Genomic DNA, 22584 nt, shown 5'->3' with positions numbered 1-22584 from the left:
TTTGGGCCTCTGAAAAGATCAGCTGACTTCTACCATATAAATGTATTTTTTCTAAGTTTTGATTCTTGGTCGACACTTGGAAAGGAGCAGTATTGCATAATGGTTTAAATGGTGGGCTCTGAGTTAGACTGTTATTATTATTTTTTTTTTCGATTTAGATTTTCTTGATGAACCCATGTACCTATAGGCTTTGGTTTCCTTGAGCTGTGAAATGAGGATAAAAATATAGTGCCTCTCTTGCTGGGTTGTTGTGAAGATTAAAATTGGAATGTTCCCATAAGGTGTTGAGCATCATGCTTTACTCATCACAAAGCATTGGCTATTATTTTTATTTTGAAAGGAGATAAAGTGGAAAATTCTCAGCTAAAGAGAAGTGTATTTAAGGCCTACCTGACAGCAAGGCAAAATGCGTGAGAGACAATAGAACTAAAATAGGCAAAGAAGATGTATCCTCACAGGATACACAGGGGATGGGGCCATAGTGCCGTGTGGATGGTTAAACACTTGGATATTGAATGTGGAAGAAAGAGACTTCTAGTGTCAGTTAAGTACCATAAGATGAACGTTGAAAAAAGAAAATTGGCCTTTCATCTTAAGTAATCACCTGTTTTCAGAGTGGTGGTTTCTTTAAATTTAGGGAAAAACTTTATGATGTATTATGTTAACCACCAGATGGCACTATATGAACTTGATTTAAATAAAGTAGAGACGCTTCACTGTTCATTCAGTTCAGTTCAGTTCAATCGCTTGGTCATGTCTAACTCTTTGCGACCCCATGAATCGCAGCACGCCAGGCCTCCCTGTCCATCACCAATATTGGGTCTCAAATGTATAGGTATCACATTTAAGAAAACGTCAATTATTGAAGTCTTTGGGGGAAATTGCCATACTCAGGTTTTGTTAGGTCTTATATAACTGGAATGTTAATAATGCATTATTAACTTTTCATACATCAACTACAGAAGTATTTTCAAAAAGAAATTTACTGCAGGTAGAAATGGACAAATTGATACTGTCCTCTTTCCACTGGTAAACCTTCAGCATGTCAATTATTAAAGGATATAGTAATACATACAATGCTGATTCTTTTTCATTCTTTATTTGTTGCATTTCTTAGAGAGTCTTTTACATTATTCTTTTATCTTTTAATTTTTTTGGACAAAATTTTTTCATTTTATTTGCTTTTTGACCAGAATTTTTCCTTTTCTAATATGGATAAACATAAAAACTGGGGATTTTGATTTTTTATTTTAACTAGAGGCATTTTAGAATATTTACATAATTTTGACATTTCACTTTTGTAAAGCTACATTTTCAGTTTTTGACCTGTGTTGGAAAAGAATCTCTTTTTGGTCAAGGAAATTTTCTTCTGTCTCTGGGAAAAGAGATTTCATGTCTTCAGATACTGAAGGTTCATTTTAGCTCATGCTCTTCTTGCTTCAAATTATATCTATTGCAGGAAAATTAGCATTAATATTAATGTTTACTTATATTTTATAGTAAAAAGATTAGATTCTAGTGTTTTTCAGACTTTTAAAATTGCCCCTCCCCACATTTAAAATGCCGGTGGATTCACTGGTTTCTGATAAAACCTGTGGTCACAGTGAATAGTCCTAGAAACAGAAGTTACATTGTTTCTGTTTATTTTGCAGTCATTTGGGTCCCCAGGGGAAGATTAGTTTTACATATTTAAAAAGTTGATGAATTTTGTGCTGTCATAAATCTGATCACAAGTCACTTCATAGAACTGATGGTCTTTAAAGGAAGGCATTCTGTACCCTAAGCATTTATATTTTTAAGAGCATGAGGGAAGAAATAGAAATAAGCACCTTGGTTCGAATTTGTTTAAAAAAACAAAGTGAATGTAAAGCGACTGTGCACTTTTGCAAAACTTAGCTTGATAACTGCATTTTCATCTTGACGTATTGCTGGTATGTCACTGCATGGAATTTCAAAACCATTTCCTTTTAACTAAAACCCAAAACCACACACAACCATGATATGATTACTGGTACATAGTCCTTTAAAAAGGCTCAGAGTCCTAACAATTTATCGCTATTGATTGCTTCATTACACTTTTATTTAAAAATATCCCCCCTTTCTAGCTTTCTTCTGTTAAAAAAAAAAAGGTGGGTTTTTCATTAAATCAAAAGCATATTAAAGAAAGCAGTGTAGCCTAAGAAATTCTTTTGAAAACTGGTGAAATTTTTGTAACTTTTCTTTATATGTAGGGTAATGAAATAATTCTCAACACTTAGTAGAGTACTGTTTAGAGATTTAAAAGTTCGTGGATCTAGAATCTACTGACATGGGACTACGAAAAAATATTTTGTTTTCCTGTGTATGTTTAAAACAGAACTTTCAGTTGGTCACCCAGTGCTGACAGTGAGAGACAAAGGCTGATTCTAGTCAAGGAAACAGGGACTCTTGGTAACTTTAAGCCATCCTATCAGTTGACCCCAGATAGCCTGATTTTCCAGTTCAGAATCTTTTTTCCCTAAAAATTTCCTCAGCATTGCAAGTCTTCCCCCTCGCAACCACCGCCCCCCACCCGGCCCCGCCAACTGTAATTGATAACTTGTAAATATATGTAAAATAAAGTATTTGCTCTTAATGCATAGCTGGTCAGTAAATTCAAGTAGCATGTAATATGTTTACCATTGGAGTCAAAATACGCTTTTAAATATGAATGGTATATTTTGGACAAATTTTGGTGGTATACTGTGATAATATACATGAGAATTTTTTAATGTAGAAGAAAAAGTCTTATATTTTGGATTGCAGAGTTCTAACTATAGCCAGCCTCTGAGAACCACATCCTAGGCCTTCTCTGTGCAGTGGAGTGTCATGTTTTGGACGAGGGATGGGCGCTGGAACCTGTAGAGTTCAGGGTTTCCACCTTGTCTGGAGTTTCACTTTTACCAAATCCCTTGCTCTATCCTTTATTGCCACAACCTCTGTTACTGATTGTAAATCCCTGCATTCCTTCTTAGACATAAAACGATGCACCTTTGGATTGGATTATCACTATGATAAAGTTATTTATTAAATATTTTTTGTTGTTTAAAACAGTATTGCTTGAGAGAATTGTGTAAAAAAAGGCATTAGATAGCTTATCTGAGAAAGTGCATGAGTAATTTGATACAGCCATTAGAAAGAAAAACAATTGTTTGTTAATAACTTGTTTCTTCTAGGTATACCTTAGATGAGTTTGGAACAGCCAGAAGAAGTACAGTGGTTCGTGGATTCATTGATGCTCTTACAAGAGGGGGCCCAGGAGGTACCCCTAGACCCATTGAAATGCACTCCCATGACCCTTTGAGGTATAATAGCAGACAGTATTGGAGTATTCAGTGTTTTTCTGAAGGAAATCTTCACTAACGTTTAGTTTTTTCATTAGATACGTAGGAGATATGTTGGCTTGGCTCCATCAAGCTACTGCTTCTGAAAAAGAACACCTTGAAGCTCTTTTGAAGCATGTAACTACACAAGGTGGGTCACCTGGCGGTCCCTGCTCATCTGAGATGTAGCACATCACACAGAGCATTTCTGTTTCTGTTCTCGTTGCTGTTTTCTTCATGGAGATAAACTCTTCACACTAGGTGATTCAGTAAGCGTCCATTAGTCTTTCTTTCTCTAGTTTCCCATTTTCCCCTCTAATTCTTCTCCATCACTTTGATTTTGTGACGCAGCTGATGGCATTTCTATACTGGACCTTTGGGGCCTTCCCTAGTAAGCCAGGACCCCTCTGCTCCCCTCTCAAGGTGTCTCTGGAGTGCCTGATGGACGTTGTCTCAGATCTTGTACGGCGCTGTCCTCTAAAGGCAAAAGGGGATGTCGTCTCCGTTTTGTCTATATGCACACAGGCTCGGGGACTTTTCTTACGGTCATGAAGCTCCTACTTCTTTCTTTTCTGTTAATTCTACTCAGCCCCTTTTTTCATTCTCATGTGACTGTTTCAAAGTTGTTTTGTGATAGAAGGGGTTAGTGGATAATTAAGATGTTCTGGTTTTGATAGGAAGGGAAGGGACGTGTTGTGGGGGGTGTCACTTGCCTGTCTTGCACGGTGTGGCCCCACACCATGCTGGTTCATCAGGTCATCTTCCAGGAGAGGCTGGTGTGCAAATGGGTGCAGGACTCAACCTCCTCACTGATACTGAGACTAGACTCAGCATCTGTGATAGATTGGCACACAGTCTGCACTGTTTAAAGTTGTTTTCTGTTATCCTAATAACCCCGTTTAAAAGAATATATTTCTTCAAAGCTGTTAGTAAAGTATACATGAGAGGCCACATTAAGAGGCAGGAAGAAAATAATTGGAGTTAGAAATAGGTTCTTCTGTGGGAACGGCATGAATTCTTCTAAACTTCAGTTTCTCCATCTGTGACCATGAAGGTGGTTACAAGCTGTACGTGTCCAAGTACACATTACAGACCTTGATAAGTGGTCAATAATTAGTAAATGTCAGTTTTTTCATTAAATTGTAAGGTGTGTTTTCCATCTTATACCTGCAGTTTGTGCGCTTAGTACATCTGCCTAGAATAAGGAGTTTGTGGAACAGATCCTAGTACATCTACTCATCACTTCCTTCAGTTAATTAATTTCACAATCTTTTTTTATTAATCAGCAGTCAAATGAATTGATAAAGCTTTAGGTTCAGATATTAATATAGTTAGTAATGTCCTAAAAGATATTGAACTTAATAAAATACCATTAATGGTTATTTTAAATGTTTATCATTAATGCTGTTAATCACAGGTATTAGTGTTTGTTGATTTTTTGTACTTCTGTGAAACAGTGCAATATGAAAAAAATTTCAGTTATGTTATAATTAACCGTAGGTGTTGAAGAAAATATTCAAGAAGTTGTTGGCCATATCACTGAGGGTGTGTGCAGGCCTCTAAAGGTAAAATACTTTGTATATATTATATAAAATATTTTATATATGTTATATGGTTAAATTATTGCCTTATTTGGAGTTTAAAGAAATAGCAACTTGAATTCAAGCTGTAATTTTGTCAAATTAACACATTAATGTCGGATAATAAAACGCATTTTAAAATAATCATTGCCAATTTTCTATGCAAGGTTTTTGTATACTATCTTACATGTATTTATAATGTAAAATATTTTAGCAGATCATATTCATTGGTATTATGACATACTCCAAAATCTAAATGCTTTCAAAAATGTTTATTGAACATCTCCTGCATATGTATTATTCTGCTAAATACTGCAGATATGTAAAAGGACTAGAAAATACAATGTCTGTGTTTCGAATCTAATTAGAAAACAAGAAGACATAATGTTATCTGCAGTTTAAGCATAGATGTAGTGTAATATATAAGTAAGCACATTCAGTGTAGTTTAAATTGTATTTGTTAGTTAGGGAAAGATTAGTGAAGGATGGATTTTAATTAGAAAGATTCCCAGTAGTTAATCTTGAGCATTTCAAGTTAATTTTGAACTAGATCTGAGATACCGCCCTGGTAGTATTATAATTAGACAAATATGTTGGAGCCAACTCAGGATCCATCTGCTTTCCTGTTCTCTAATTAATATTACAAGAAACTTGGTTTAGTTGTTTAAAGCTAAAACTGTTTTCATTTTTTCCCTCGTACTATCGGTTCACAGCTGCTGCTGCTGCTAACACTTCAGTCAGAGCTGTACCTTTTTACTGATGATTTTAGGCATGTAACAGCTGCTTTGCCATTTAGTGCTGACTAAATTCCATTGTATGCTGGTTAAAAAAACCTCAAGATGATCTCATTGTATTGATTATTTCTGATAGCAATTGTCTTCAGCCAAATTCTATAGGTAATGGATCGTTTGTTCATAGAGTATACCTCTGTTAAATTTTTTGTGTTTTACCATCCTCTGATTTAATACTCAGATATTACTTATTTAGAAGGAAGTTTGTGATTTCTGTAATCATGAAATTTAATCTCTTTAATGCTGTTCACACCACATGTGATTAATGAAAAAAAAAGTTACACTTTTAAGAAATGTTTAATTTTTTGTCACATGTTTTAATAGGTTCGAATTGAACAAGTAATAGTTGCTGAACCTGGGGCAGTTTTATTATATAAAATTTCTAACCTCCTCAAATTTTACCACCACACAATCAGGTAAGTGGAGTGGTTAAAGGTGCTTATTAAATCCCATGTCATACTTCATTTCAGTTAGAACACAGTGTAGTATTTGTGTGTGTGTGTGTATTCTATTTGTCAACTAAGTATAAACTAGTAGAACCTCCACACCATATGAGTCATTATTTGCATATTATACATGATGTAGTTTGAGGTTCGTTATTTCCTTTTTCCTTTCTTTTCCAGGCATAACTGTACACACACATACACACACACACACAAACACACATTTGCACACACACAGTTATGTAGCAGTATAAGTCTATAATAGAAGTATTTTTTGAGTCCTTCTGTATTTGAGATCCATGGCACTTAAAGCAAGTCTATATTATGCTCAGAACAGGGCATAATTAGTAAAATGTCCTATTCTGGATGTAAATAACATAAATTCTTCTTTAACATTTAGTTTTCCATTAGTGGTAAAACAGAACCATAGCTTTATCTTCTCTAAGTAATATTAATAGCTATCTTATCTTCTCTAAATTAAAGTGACTTTATCTGATTAGGAACCACTTGTCTTATCTAGGAACCACTTGTCTTGTCTAAAATATAATCTTTGACTCCAAAATTTGCATTCATTTTCACCATGCATATATCTTTTGACAGCATTATCTTTTTGAATGTAAATGTCATTCACTGTAAGACCATGTTGTATGTGAGTTGTGGTAAAACAATGGTGTTCCAGGCTATATTTTTGATAGTCTATTAAAAAATCATTTTAGATCACTTTTTACAAGCATGCCAGTATCAGGAATAGAAGAATCACTTTCAGTACATGAATAGGAGAATAAAATTGGAAATTGTTTTATATACATGGTTGTGTTACATTCTGCAAAAAATGAGAAACCCCACTGGACAAGTCTAAGGAATATCCTTGTAGAAAATTGAGAATTATAGGATGTACAGTAGTTATTTTAAAATGTTGCCAAATTTTTCATAATTAGTTTAAATATACTTTTTTGGCAGCTGTATAATCATAATACTTTATAATTTGCAGATGTGTTACTGATATGACATAAGTTTTAATTTAAAAAGCTCAGTATTAATAATATTTTCTCCATAGAGCTACTGATGGAATGGCTTCCTTTAAATTAAAATCAGATTTTCTTAGATACTCAAAACATGCGTTTACTGTAATAGTGGAAAAATAGCCACATGGATTTGCATGCTATAAAGGTTTAGTCTAACCCACTGCTTTTCTAAGAGATTATGAGATATTGAAAACACTGTAGTTTGCTTTCATTTGTTTGTCACCTAACCTAAAAGAAAAAAAAAAACTCATTTCTGTATGAAACTAGAGTAATTGTTTAATTCACAGGTTATATTCTATATAAAAACTTTTATTTAAATCTGGATCTTTTAAAAGAATTCTACCCAGTTATAGAGCTGAATTGTTTAGGCCTGCTTTGCAACCAGAAATATTCTTTGCTTTTAGTGGCATTATTGGAAATAGCGCAACTACATTGTTGACTACCATTGAAGAAATGCATTTGCTGAGCAAAAAAATATTCTTCAACAGCTTAAGTCTTCATGCCAGTAAGTTAATGGACAAGGTATGTTTGAAAAATGCAGTTCTGATACTGTGTGAGTCTTTCACATTTAAAAATGCTGTTTTATTGTTTTTACACTGGTGAGTTTTTTTTCCCATTTCATTTAGTGTTCTCTTGAGTTCTTCCTGTGAACAAGAAAATTCATTTTGGGGTGGCTTACTGGATGTAGGCTTATAGTCTGTTCCTGGAACAGTATAACATCGAGTCACAATTGGAAGTAGAATCTCAAAGCCCTAGTTTTACTACCATTTTTCAATAACCCACAATTTGTAATTAAAGCAGATTTTCTATATTTAATAGGTCAGGACTAAAATGACATACAGATTGAAAAACTGGAACTTTTAGTAAATACTTTTTCTATACAGCTGGCATATATTTTTACACTGGTGGTCTAGCTTTTTCATAATGGAATTTATGTTCCTTTGAGTTACATACTGCAATTATGAAACAAGTAAGATAATAAAATATTCCATAAAAGCAAAGAAAAAAAACGAAATAACAAAAACCTGAAAGAGTTCTGTGAGAGCTAGTATTTTACATTGAGCATTGTGTTGTGCAAAAGTAAATTGGTGAGACCTTAAGGAGTGGGTTTATAACCGTCAGATCCTTCTTTGTTTTTGTTTCATTATTAAGGACTCAGGTTTGTTCAGGGATGTATCACAGTCACCATTTTTGTCTTACTTTATGCTGCTCTATCCAATTGCCTGGTTACATTAGGCGCAGGTTTGTAGTACGGTGTTGAGCGGTCAGTAGCAGTCCAGTTCAGAGGCCCTGGATTTTACATTCCTAAGCTCAGGGGAACCTTAAGAGTCTACTGTCTGACCCTAACATAGGTTTCAAATTTTCTGGAAAAGCAGCATGCATTTGTGGAGATGAAGTATTTCACATATGTGTTTTCCTGTATCACCAGAAGTTTACTAACCGGCAGTCAGTTCTTGTTTTAGATACTGTTATTTTATAAGTTATTATTTAGATACAATTTTTCTAAAATCATTTCATCCATGATACAAACTTTGAATGTTGCTTTCTAATGAGAGCATAAGAGCAAACAGTGAAGGTCTGTTGGTCTCAGATTGCTCTTCCATTCATGGAAAATGGTCTGATAAATCAGTGCTTACTGTAGAGTCATGTATTTTATGGAAGATGTCTGCAGTGTGCTATGCTAGCACATGAAGGAGGGGTATTAGTTTAGCTCAGTCACTTAGTCATGTCCAACTCTTGGACTGCACGGACTGTAGCACGCCAGGCCTCCCTGTGCATCACCAACTCTCGGAGCTTGCACAAACTCATGTCCATTGGGTTGGTGATGCCATCCAACTATCTCATCCTCTGTCATCCCCTTCTCCTCCTGCCTTCAGTCTTTCCCAGCATCAGGGTTTTTTCCAATGAGTCAGTTCTTCGCATCAGGTGGCCAAAGTATTGGAGTTTTAGCTTCAGCATCAGTGCTTTCAATGAATATTCAGGACTGATTTCTTTCAGGATTGACTAGTTTGATCTCCTTGAGGTCCAAGGGACTCTCAAGAGTCTTCTGCAACAGTACAGTATAAAAGCATCAATTCTCACCTTTCTTTACAGTCCAACTCTCACATCCATACGTACTACTGGAAAAACCAAAGCTTTGACTAGATGGACCTTTGTTGTCAAAGTAATGTCTCTGCTTTTTAATATACTGTCTAGGTTTATCATAGCTTTTCTATGATAGCATTTAATTAAAAGGAGCAAGCATCTTTTAATTTCATGGCTGCAGTCCCCATCTGCAGTGATTTTGGAGCCTCCAAAAAATAAAAGTCTCTCACTGTTTACATTGTTTCCCCATCTATTTGCTGTGAAGTGATGGGACTGGATGCCATGATCTTAGTTTTTTGAATGCTGAGTTTTAAGCCAACATTTTAACTCTCCTCTTTCACTTTCATCAAGAGGCTCTTTAGTTCCTCTTCGTTTTCTGCCATAAGGGTGGTGTCATCTGCATACCTGAGTTTATTGATATTTCTCCCTGCAATTTTGATTCTAGCTTGTGCTTCATCCAGCCCAGCATTTCGCATGATGTACTCTGCATGTAAATTAAATAAGCAGGGTGACAATATACAGCCTTGATGTACTCCTTTTCCTATTTGGAACCAGTCTGTTGTTCCATGTCCAGTACTAACTGTTGCTTCTTGACTTGCATACAGATTTCTCAGGAGGCATGTAAGATGGTCTGGTATTCCCGTCTCTTTTAGAATTTTCCACAGTTTGTTGTGATCCACACAGTCAAAGGCTTTGGCATAGTCAGTAAAGCAGAAGTAGATGTTTTTCTGGAACTCTCTTGCTTTTTTGATGACCCAACAGATGTTGGCAATTTGATCTCTGGCTCCTCTGCCTTTTCTAAATCTGGCTTGAACATCTGGAAGTTCACAGTTCGTGTACTGTTGAAGCCTGGCTTGGAGAATTTTGAGTGTTACTTTGCTAGTGTGTGAAATAAGTACAGTTGTACATTTGTTTGAACATTCTTTAGCTTTGCCTTTCTTTGGGATTGGAATGAAAACTGACTTTCTCCAGTCCTGTGGCCACTGCTAAGTTTTCCAAATTTGCTGACATATTGAGTGCAGCACTTTCACAGCATCATCTTTTAGGATTTGAAAGAGCTCAACTGGAATTCCTCACTTCCACTATCTTTGTTCATAGTGAGGCTTCCTAAGGCCCATGTGACTTTGCGTTCCAGGATGTCTGGCTCTAGGTGAGTGATCACACCATCATGGTTATCTGGGTCATGAAGATCTTTTTTGTATGGTGGTTTTATGTATTCTTGCCATCTCTTTTTAATATCTTCTGCTTCTGTTAGGTCCATACCACCTCTGTCCTTTATTGTGCCTGTCTTGCTTGAAATGTTCCTTTGGTATCTCTCATTTTCTTGACGAGATCTCTGGTCTTTCCCATTCTGTGTTTTCTTCTATTTCTTTGCATTGATCACGAGGAAGGCTTTCTTACCTCTCTTTGCTAGTCCTTGGAACTCTGCATTCAAATGGATATATCTTTCCTTTTCTCCTTTGCCTTTAGAGGAGGAATATATGTGTCTGTAATAATATACAGTGGCTTGATGGCACATCTACCAGCCAAAGACTTTAGAACAGTTATGTTAAACATAAGCCAAGAGAACAGTGTGTGGACAAAATGGAAATACCTGCCAAGAGTTAGAGAATCTCAGAAAGAAATTCTGGAGTTGAAAAGTATAATAACTAGCAAACCAAATGAAGTCCTTAGAAAAGATTATACAGCCTGCCCAACTGGATTGCAGGGATAGTTAAGCAAGTGAAAGTCAGTCACTGTAATTACCACATGGATGGTTTTTTCAAGTCCTTTGCCATTTTCCTACTAAGTTGTATCTTATTCTTGTTATTTTCTGATATTTTTATGCATTATGAACATTAAGTGTCATATATTACAGATCTTTTCTCCATGTCATCATTTACGTTTTGATTTTGCCTGTAGTATATTCTGATACATCCCTTCTAATGTTTACACAGTAAAATCTAACATGTTTTTTCTCTATTGTTTCACTTTTGGGAACTTGCTATAAAATGTACCACTGCAAAATAAATGCTTAAAACTGAAAAAAAAAATGTACTTCAAAAACCTTCTCACATCAAGAAAATATATATAGAATTTATTATATGCTAAAGTTAATATCTATTAGTGGGAAAGTGTTAGAGTATTTAATAAATTTATATAAATGTGTGTTCTTAGGTCTTTTTGTAATTTCACTCTTATATTGAGTTTTTAGTTTATTTTTGTCCATGAGGGGAAGGAAGGATCACACTTATTTTTCTCAAATGGTTATCCATTTATTTTGTTTTATTTTCATTCAAAAAACCCACTAAGTTTTTAAATACTGTATTCCTCTTATAAAGTTAAAATAAAAGTTGCAGGAAAATACAATGGTTAATGAAAGGTAAATTTTAAGTGTGGCGTCTTCCAGCTAAATTCTAGAACAGAATAGGGTAAAAACAGGGAAAGAATTGTAATTTGAATATATTAAGTACCAATTAATACTGCAGCCTATGTGAGATTAGGTGAATGGGTTTTAACTTATTATTATTTATTGTTATTATCAATAATTATGCCCTGAAATGTTTTTCTTAGATATGAATTGGGTAATATTTAGGGATATTTTAACATTATGTTGAGATTGAAATATGATACTGTTTATAGCTCATGTGTTACTTATATGTACACAACCATTTCAGGTTTCTTTCAGAAAATCTTTCTCCAGATTTTAATGTTCCATATTTTATGTTAAGTATATTATCATCTTATTCTGCCTCTTATAAACCATTCATCTCTTCTAAGAAGATTATAGCCTTATTAGGAAAACACGTATTGCAGAATGGTCTTCACTACCAAAGCACTCAGTTTTTGTTAATAGAATTTTAAAGTGGATTATAAAATTGTTAGGAAGAATAGCTTTTAAAATAAAGGTATAGCCAGAAACGAACTCTTTTGTGATTCCTTCTTTGCTTTTAAAAAGACACATTTGGGAGCTAATTCTTTATCTGGTATGCTAAAGGAAAATTCAAGGACATTATTTTATTGAAGATGTACCTTTTCCCTAACAAAGTGTTTGAAGCACTTCAGTAGTCAAGTATGTGTACTCCCTTGTTTATCAGGCTCTCCTGAAACATTCATAGCTGTGCATCTAGCAAAATCTAAAGGATCCCCTAGAAGATACAATGTCATATCAGTTTTAGCTAGAGAGACATTTTCTGAAAAGTTCTTTGCACTATAATAATACAATACTAATTTAAAGGGTATGTTTTATCATAAATGAAACCCATATCAAATTAATAGTAAGCAGGGTTGATTTGCCTAGCACTCTGAAAAGAAAATCTAAATGGTCCTTTAAATTTTGATTTAAATTCTTGGATATCACTCCTGTCTAGAATGTCTTTTTACTGTTCAAATTGTAGTTCTTGGAGGAGCAGCTTGGGCATCACCTCGGAGTTTATAAATTTAGCTGAGATGAAGAACCTCAGGCACCTGAGATTAAGATTCAGATCTGCTGAATCAGAATGTGCATTTAACCAGATTCCCTGGTCATTTGTTTGCATCTTAAAGTTTGAAAAGTGCTTTTTTATAGGAATACTTTGAGTTTTACATTATTCCTTGCAGATTATTCTGCCAGGAAAAACAAACAAAAACAATGTTTTCAGCTAAAATGCTTTTTAAATTTTAAATAAAAGTATGTGAAAAAGTTGTAATTGTTTTTTACATTTCAAACATTAACTTGCACTCTTAAATTTCTTTTGAATAATTTTACTGACTTAAAATTGTAATTCCATAAATAAGTAAGGTAGGAGGAAACTTTCAGAGGAAATGGTTGTGGTATAGAACGTGGTGATGGTTTCAATGTATGTTACCGAGTGGGGCCTCATGTGCCCACAGGGCCGGAAAGCCAAACTCTGACCGTGGGTGTTTGGAGCAAAGTAAGTGTTTATTTGCAGAGTGCCAAGCCAGGAGAATGGGCAGCTAATGCTCACAAGATGGAAATTCCTCAATGGCTTTCAGGAAGGGTTATTAGAGACAGTGTTAGGGGAAAGGATCTTAGGATGTATGACCAGTTTGTGGACCTTCTGGTTGGTTATTGGTTATTCATTACCTTATTGGTGATAAGGTAACAGGGTGATGTTCTGGGAATCTTAACCTGCTGGTTCCAGCAGGGGTCTGTGTGTTAGTGATCAGCATGTGGTCACCATTCTCTGCCCAGATGGGGGTCTTACTTTCTCCAGAACAACTCAAGAGTATGCATCGGGTTGTTATCTCTATCTTTCCAGGAGGAACTAGAAGTCCTGTGCGTTTGTTGTCCTAATCATAAACCATTTGCTTCTGTTCTTCGGAACTCAGAAAAGGCGCGTAGAAGACTAAAACCTTTTGTTCCACAAACAGGAGATGGGGGACACGGAGGGACTTTTGTACCTGGGAATGTCCTACAGGGTCCTGCTGGTTTTAGTCTCTCCTTTTCTTTGATACTCTTCAGTCCTGAGGGGAACACGGGCAGGACAAGAGAGGGAGTCTGGTTTTGGATAAGAGATTACTCATAAACGCAGTGAGGGAACTCAGTTTTAGGGGACTTGGTTTCAAATATATAGACCCTGAACCTGTACATATTGAGCCACAATATCTGAGACTGGGGCATGACGGGGAGTGGTGACTCTCAGTTATAGTTGGGGAAGTGCTGGTCTCTCTCTGAATTACTTTTTTCTTAAGACTTGGGCTAAACAAAATAGGCCGTTTCAAATCCATATGAAAATATAATCCTAAATTCAAAGACTACGAAGTTTTTCCTCATAATTTTTTGTATTTTAAAAGTACAAATTCTATACTTCTGATATATTAATTCTGAGATAATCTAACAAAAACTTTTGTGTCACTTTCTGTGATTTTCATTAGTACAATAGAGAATAAACAATTGATAGATTTTGTAATGTGTCAGCCAGTGCTTTATGTCTTTCATATGAATGATTTTACTGTGAACTGGCATTTATTTAGACACTAGAATTTAGTAGAAAAATATAAGCAGTGTATAGATCTTCCTTTATTTTAGGTTGAACTCCCACCACCTGATCTTGGACCGAGTTCTGCCTTAAATCAGACGCTCGTGTTGCTGCGTGAAGTTCTAGCATCTCATGATTCTTCAGTTGTGCCATTAGATGCCCGTCAAGCTGATTTTGTGCAGGTGTGTTGTAAATTCACCCGTAAGGACTCTTATTGCTCCTCTAGTATACATTCTGTTGAAATTCTGGCATTTTGTAACCCATTTATCTTGACACCCCTTCTCAGTGTTTTTTCCTTCAAATATTAAACCATTTCCCATTAATTTAAAAAGTAATATATGTTCAGTGATGCTTGTTCTAAGAGTTATGATTTTTATACCATTAAATGGTAATCTTTCATGTGTGCTTCTGTAAGTTGGTCCCCTCCTCTTTAGTTTGGCGTCAATGCAGACCTGTATCACTGGTACGGAGATGAAGGGTCTGTTTAATTCTATTTCTCATTTTAGGTTTTATCATGTGTCTTGGATCCTCTCCTCCAGATGTGTACTGTATCAGCCAGCCATTTGGGCACAGCTGACATGGCCACTTTCATGGTCAATTCACTATATATGATGAAGACGACATTAGCTCTGTTTGAATTCACTGACAGACGTCTGGAAATGCTGCAGTTCCAGGTTAATTTTGCCATAACATAACTGCTCACTGTGATGAAATCTTCTTTTTCCATACATGATCTCAGTTACTGGCTGTAAGCCAACTTCAGTGACCTGATTTCTCTGAATCCCTTGTTATAGTCTGATAGTACCTCCCTTCCCCCCAGGCATATTCAGTATTTTAGTTTTTGGAGAAGCCATGGTATGTAATGAGTAGGATATTTTATTCAAATCATAGTACATGGTGGTAGAATGGAGCTTTTCTGACTAATTTGAACTGTTATTCTGTATGCAGATTTCAGTTTCCGAACTGTGAATAACGTGCTATATATTTTTCAAGCTGCGGAGCTTGTGCGGAAGGTGTTGCAAAGGACAGATACATTTTTGTCTATGTGTAAATCAGTGTTAGGCACAACATTACAATTTGTTAAACCAACCATGCTAGTCCTTAAGCCAAATGGTCTCACTTAAGAGTCACAACAACGCCATTTATAAAATTTACCAGACACTTGACTTCTGAGTTTGAAATAGTGATTTGGTAGATAAAAATGTTTAAAAAAAAACAACAAAACTCTGAATCTTCTTTATTATCACAAGAATATAAACAGTTGGCAATGGCTGTGGTAAAAATGTATTGTTTTTGGTTTTTCCAAGGAATGAGTTTTGAGACCTCTAAATTCGTGATATTTCCTGCTGTCAAATCCTTTCTTTTTTCTTCTCTTTTTTTTTTAAACAAAATATGAAGTATGATTAATTTTTCTTTCTTCCCAAATTGTTTATGTATAATTAGTAAAAATCTTTTTTAAAAATTCATTGGTTTTTAATGTATTTGTCACTAATTCAACCCCAAACTGCCATTTGTCTTAAATCTATTCCTGAAATGTGCAGATATGTATCAGTTGTCCAACAATCTGTTTTATCACTAGTTATCCTTGTTTCTTAAATACCTCAGAGTTATTTTTTGCATCCCCAGAGGACACACCCCACCATGTAAGTGCTTATTAGGTCTGCATCATGCTTGCTGTCAGGCTGGTGGCCAGTGCTGGTCTCATGGACCAGCCCAGAGTCAGTGTGGAAGGAATGGGCAAGGGTGTGGCTGCTTGCTGGGCGGCATGCCCCTGCAGTAATGGTTTTCCTTGTTTAGTAAAGGATTCTTGATTTTCAGATATTTTCTATCAATAGTCTGGTAATTTTCTTCCATTCTTAAACTTCTTCCAGTGTTCTAAGTAAGAAATCCAGGCTAGTCTGATTCTCTTTAGTTTTGCAATAAACCTATTTTATTCGTGTGGAAGCTTATAAGGATTTTCCTTTGAGTTCAGATATTTCCTCAGGATATTTTTTAGTATGTCTCTTTTTTTTGTTACTTCCATTTTGGACTTTGCAGAACCATTTCAGTCTGGAGATTCAACCTTTTTTTTTTTTTTTGCTCAAGAAAGTTTTCTGTTATCTTTAATTAATTATCACTTCTCCATCTGTTACTTTTTATATTGTGAATATAAAAAGCTTCTGTCCTTAGTTGGCTTTATCTCCTGAATTTGTCTTTTAATTTCTGTTTAAACCTCTTCACTTTAATATATTTCTTTGATATTTATTCTGTATTACTGTTCTTCCATTTTTCTTTTAGACACTAATTTGGTTCTTAGTGGTAACTCTTTCATTAAATATTTATATTTGCAATCTTATTTTTCTTGGATTTTCAAAGAGACTAGTAAGTAAAGGTTCTAAGGTTCTAATTGTACTTTCTTGGGCATTCACTTGAAAAAAATTAAAGTGCCCTGTGTCTTTCAATATACATGTGTTAGTCACTCAGTCATGTGACTTTTTACAACTCCATGGACTGTATCTGTCCCCTCTGTCCATGGAATTTTCCAGGCAAGAATACTGGAGTGGGTTACCATTCCCTTCTCCAGGAGATCTTCCCAACCTCGGAATCGAAGCTGGGTCTCCTGCGTTGCAGGTGGATTGTTTGCTGTCTGAGCTACCTGTGTTACCTCAAGAAAAGACACTTGTTTTCATTACTCTGGTGGCTTTCCTCTTAGAACCTATCACCTTTTTAAAACCAGTTGTAAGTTTTTTAAGGGGAGGGCCTCAGATACTGTAGAGGCTTGGACAATGGCAAGCATTGAGGTGGAAACATCATCTGTTAATGGTGAACTGTGTCATTGGTAAACAGGTTGATAGCAGGGAGGAACAGCAGGAAGAGCTCCAGGCTTTCAGACCTGTACTGGTAAAGGGAAGGGAATTCCCTTCCTGGGAATTTGTCATCCCACCGGGCAGTCTCCTGTGACTTCTGCCCCCATTAGCCATAGGTAGCTTCCCCAAGAACAGCACACAGCAGGTGAGCACATACAGCTCACATCAGCCAGCACAGTCTCTGTAGGCAGCCTGAGCCTGACGTCTCTGACTAGTCTTCTGCTGGGTCCTCAACCATCTCCCCCAGATCTGCTTTCTTCAGGAGAACTTAGAGCTTCAGCCCCTGTGGGATTTCCTCCAGGCCTCTCCAGATGGCATATCTGATTGGCTGAGTCAGTCCAATAAGTTGGGAGCATGAGGCAGTGTGGATGTGAGGAACAAGTCCTCATCCTCCCAGAATTCTTCCTAAGTATTTTATTTTACATTGTTGTTCTTGATGAGTAGTTTTTGTTTGTTTGCGTCATACCAGCTTTTAAAAGAGCTAAGAAGCAACTCAGATTTTTTTGACTAGTGGCTAGTCCTGGAATCCTCAAAGAAGACTTTCTTCCCATTTGTGAGAGGACTTCCTCTTTGAGGAAGGAACAGTCTTTGTGTAAGAGCAGTCCCTGCGCCTCAGCAAGGAGCGCGATGGAGAGCTGAGAGTCCAGGCTCGTCTCCACTCTCATCAGTCCTGTTCTTCTTTAAAATGTTTTCTTTTAATTGTGTTTTATTTTAGATTGAAGCACATTTGGACACACTTATAAACGAGCAAGCTTCTTATGTTTTAACCAGAGCAGGCTTGAGTTATATCTATAACACAGTACAGCAACATAAAGCTGAACAGGTAAGCACGTGGCTGTTTCTGCCTAGAGAGAAACACTGATTTAGACTGTCTTCTAGAGCTAGACTCATTAGAATCTTGGCTCTGCCACTTAATCCCAATTTCTCACTGGGAAAGTGACTTGTCTCTGTTTCCTCATTTGTAAATTGACGGTACTAATATCTGTAACATAGGGTTATTCTGATGATTAAGTGAGATAACGCCTGTGTAGTGCTCAGATGACTACCTGAAATATAGTAGAGTGTGGGGAGGGAGGTGGGAGGGGGGTTCAGGATGGGGAACACATGTAAAGCCATGGCTGATCCATATCAATGTATGGCAGAAACCACTACAATATTGTAAAGTAATTAACCTCCAACTAATATAAATAAATGAAAAAAAAAATAGTAGAGTGTCCCCAAATGTTAACTGTCCTTCTCACTATAGATAGTTATACAATGGTAAATTTTTCAGAGTCCTTTATCACCATCAACTAATTGAATGCATAGATTACTATATATAAATAGCAGTCATTCCCCCTTTTAATTTAGCAGATCATGGTCTATTATTTGGAAAGGTAAATACTTCTGGGGCTAGCATATGATCTTGTTCAGTTATGGAACTCCAGTAGAATTAGAACACAGAATGGGAGAGAAGCCTAGGAAACCATATAAGCATCTTTGCTTAAAAAGCAAAAAATTCTTTTAAATAACATTAAGATGAAGAATATTTTATAGCCCAGGAACTCTCTAAGTGACACTCTCAAAGATCACAGGTTTGAATTTTTTCTTTTGATCAGGTTATAGGCAAGTTTCCACCAGAAGGAGCTAATTCTGCTACCTTTTTTATACTGTCTAAAATTGTCAAAGTGAGACTCTTAAGGTGTCTATGTCTCACTGCCGTTTCTTAGTACTTAACTGCCCTTTTTTCTTGCTCATGATCAAATCTGAAGTATCCTGCTATTTCATTGTTCGTAAACATATATGCTCCTCACTCCGAGACATATTATTGAGGACCTTCACGCTAGTTATACAAAAATTAACAGATCATAGTCCCTCTTTTAATTGAGGTTGAAGATAGGACGTTCTTTGGAAATAAGCTGAATTTTCAAATTTGGGAAGTCTCCTAATGGACTGTATTTGATAAGTGAACTGTAACATATAGCACCTGTTTTCATCTTGTTTTTGGCCTTTTGTTCCTTAAGGGCCCTTTGGCTAATCTGCCCAACCTAGATTCTGTGGCACTGAAGGCTGCGATGGTAAGTACACAATCAAGCGTGTCAGTGTACGTTTCCTTATGGAGTGTTATTCTTACTCTTTCCCATGTGATGATTGTCTGTATTCACAACTGGGTCCAGTCATAATGATTGCACATGTATTCCTTTAAAGAGGTCTGATCAAGGCAGACATTGGTAGTAATATTTCACCATGCCCTAATAGTCTCATTATTCCTATTTAGGTTTTCTTCAGTTTCAGAATTTTACTCCTAACCTAATGAGGAAACAGGAATGACAACATGAAGAAGTTAGGCTATATATCATGAGAGACAACCACCAATAAGAGCTGCATTTATCACGCAACTAAATAAGTGTATAAAGAATACAGTTGTGAATTGTGATAATGCTGTGAATTAAATTATGCAGATGCAAAATCTCAGAGTCAACCCCTTCATCCCATTTACTACTATCCAAATTGTGATGATTTTGCTCTCTAATTTTCTCAGATATCTTCTTTTCTTTTCATTCCTGTTGCCCTTGTTGTCTGAGATGCTGCAGGAGCTACCCATTTGTTGCCCTTGCATATGCTTTGTATGACCTCCCCTTTGATTCTTTTTACTGTGGCCAGAGTTAGCATCTTAAATTCAAATCAGATTATTTTCCCCCTTTTGTTATTTCCCTCCTTTAATGGTTTTGCTAATGCTTTTACAGTAGAAATTAGAATCAGTTAGAAAAGCTTTCAAGTCCTACATGAACTGAGCTTTAGTAGCCATTCTTTCTCACCTAAGCCTTCATCCACACTGTCCCCACACTACGCACACACTTAGCCTAATGTCAGTTCATCTTCACGATTTCACTTAAAATGTCCTTTGCTCAGAGACGCTTTTGCCAAATGCAAAGATTAGATCTGTGTCCTCATGATGGATGCTTTTATAGTATTGGTACCTTGGTTTTTCCTTTATTTACATTTGTTTACTACCTCTCTCACTAGACCATGGGCTCTGTGAAGCTAGGGACTGTCTTTTTTTGCTCACCATTATATTTACATTATGTTATAAGGTACCTTAGCAATAACAGGTACTTGATGTATATTAATAATGAATAGATGAGTAAATGATTAACAGATACTCTGGATTTTAAAAAGTAAAGTAGCCTTGAAATCTGATGACTTAACATCTTATTAATATTATTACCCAGATGTTTGGTGAGGAAGATCAAAATGAATGGCTTGGATTTGAAATTTTAAAAGTAGATATTGCTGATAACTGAGTACCTTAAAGAGTTGACACTTGCAGTGAATTTAGTTAGAATATAGAAGAAATAACTCATTTTGATCACAAAGACCTCGTTATTTGGAATATGGGATTTTTCCAAGGATTTAATCCTTAGAAAGGGATGATTATTAAGGAGGTCTGTTAGCAGATATATGTACTTTGTGTTTCGAATTTCTCTGTTTCATTTAGGTTCAGTTTGATCGCTATCTGTCAGCTCCTGACAACCTGTTAATGCCACAACTGAACTTTCTTCTAAGTGCCACAGTGAAGTAAGTATTTATTGGTCCCAATTATTAGTAGTTGCTAAAGATTCACATACTTTTCTTAGAAAAAAATTATTTTTTAAAAAAGAAGATTTAATCATTGAGGATTTATAGTTCTCAACCTTTTTTTCTACCTCAGCACCCCTAAGAGATCTGACCTTACCCTGTTCATACTTGTTCCTTACATGTTTGTAATTTGAAAGTGTCTATTTAGTGAATGCTTTTTTAAAAAATAATGAGACTTATATAATTGAAGCTACAATGTGATAATACGAAGTTCCATTGTATTAATACACATGTCAAAATTGCACTGAATATGTGATGAAAGGTTAGTAATATGTTCATTGTGCAACACAGATATCCTACTGTTTAGATCATTTTGGACTCTGGAAGTTTCTATAAATATATTATAAAATTGTTCAATATCATATTAGAAATGTGTTCAAGGCAAAGGACTATACATTAAAATATAAGGGTATTAAAATTAGAAGAAAGAGAGATTATACTGGGTGACTCTCTTGATTTTAGCAAAAATATTGACAAAATTTTGTACAAGTAGGAAATCAGACATCTGTACCTTTTTTTTCTTTCCATTCAACTAGTGTATTAAGTGCTCTGTGCACTACAGAGTAAGATTTAAAAGACAATTTCACTGTCTTAATAGAGATTATAGTCTGACATGTCAGTTACACTCTTGAACAAATATTTACATTAAAAGTACAATAAAGAACTATGCAACTTGAAAAAAAACACTTTAAATATCTGAAAGGATGTCGAGGTACAGAGGTGGTCCACTGGCCTTCTGTGGTTCTGAGGAGCAAGGAGGCAGCTTTGGGCTCAGCATGAGGGAGAATTTGGTGTCAGTTAGAATTGGCTGGAAATGGATTCTCTCAGACATGGAGTTAGGGTTCTAACTATAACTAACCTAATGAAGAAACTGGAATGACAACATGAAGAAGTTAGGCTATGTATCATTAGAGACTTCCATCTGTCAGTCATCCTTGGCTTATCGTTCTTGACTTCTGAAATGGATTCCAGTCTTAATATATTACTTTTGAGTGTGACAGTCACCAGACCTCTACTCTTACCTTCTTAGGGAGTTCCCACATTAGTTGTGGTCAATGTAACTGATTTTATTTTATTTTTTTACTTTTATACTTTTTTTTATCTTAAAAGATCTCATACTGTCAACGTAACCAAAATTCTAAAGAACTGGGAGACTATAAAACAAATTCCATTATGCCATAATTCAAATTGTTTGTTTTTCTTAAGTTATTTACTTTGTTCAATCAAATACTTTTTAATATTTATTTTATATTTTATATATGTTTTTTATATTTTATATTTATATTTAACCACTTGTTTCAGTACTTAGTACTATATAGGCATGATATGCATTTGATCTTACTTATAAGGCGTTGAAATAATAGGTAACTTTTATTCAGTTAAATTTTGAACCTTTTCAAAATGGTAATCTGTTTTTAAGCTAAAATAATTTCATATCCATATTGATTTCTATTCATAGTGTATTTAAAATATCAATTGTTTCTTTGAGATAGAGCTTTGCAGTGTAAAGCTTTTTTATTCCTGTCTTGTTTTGTTCATGTTCTGTTCTCTGTAACTTTGATTGTCTCTGTGGTTGCAGTACCTTGGGGACCCCCGTCACTCTTCTTTTTTCTTGTCTTGTGTTATAGTTTGACTGCCTCTCAAAGTGGATTTTGATTGAATACTTCAGCCTTGGAAGAAACTATTGAATGAATTTAAGTAGCCAGGAAATGAGGTTGTATTAAAAATTAAAAGGTAGAAAATTAAAGCATTATTAAAGAATCCTTCCTTCCATGTGATTAATTGGAAGGGCGTTGTTCTTTTTTCAGTGCCAGACTCCAACATTTATTTTTTAATAATATAAAAATAGAGGTTGGACTATAGAAACCACAGTTACACATATTTATAAAATATT

General features: G+C 35.4%; 1 protein-coding gene across 1 annotated transcript in view; it reads left to right on the top strand.

Moving 5' to 3' along the window:
- The window catches only part of COG6 (component of oligomeric golgi complex 6), a 49398-nt gene that overhangs the window by 16242 nt on the left and 10572 nt on the right, over positions 1–22584 (top strand). Inside the window, exons 9-18 of the mRNA XM_043477957.1 lie at positions 3195–3323; positions 3401–3492; positions 4842–4906; positions 6037–6128; positions 7585–7702; positions 14277–14408; positions 14733–14900; positions 17788–17895; positions 19076–19129; positions 20551–20630. Of these exons, the coding sequence (XP_043333892.1) occupies positions 3195–3323; positions 3401–3492; positions 4842–4906; positions 6037–6128; positions 7585–7702; positions 14277–14408; positions 14733–14900; positions 17788–17895; positions 19076–19129; positions 20551–20630 (1038 nt within the window). The remainder of the gene's footprint in view (positions 1–3194; positions 3324–3400; positions 3493–4841; positions 4907–6036; positions 6129–7584; positions 7703–14276; positions 14409–14732; positions 14901–17787; positions 17896–19075; positions 19130–20550; positions 20631–22584) is intronic.

Source organism: Cervus canadensis, chromosome 9, assembly GCF_019320065.1.
Source record: "Cervus canadensis isolate Bull #8, Minnesota chromosome 9, ASM1932006v1, whole genome shotgun sequence".
Classification (NCBI taxonomy): Eukaryota; Metazoa; Chordata; class Mammalia; order Artiodactyla; family Cervidae; genus Cervus; species Cervus canadensis.
Note: the sequence above shows the minus strand (reverse complement) of the source record. Positions and strands in the feature narration are given on the sequence as shown.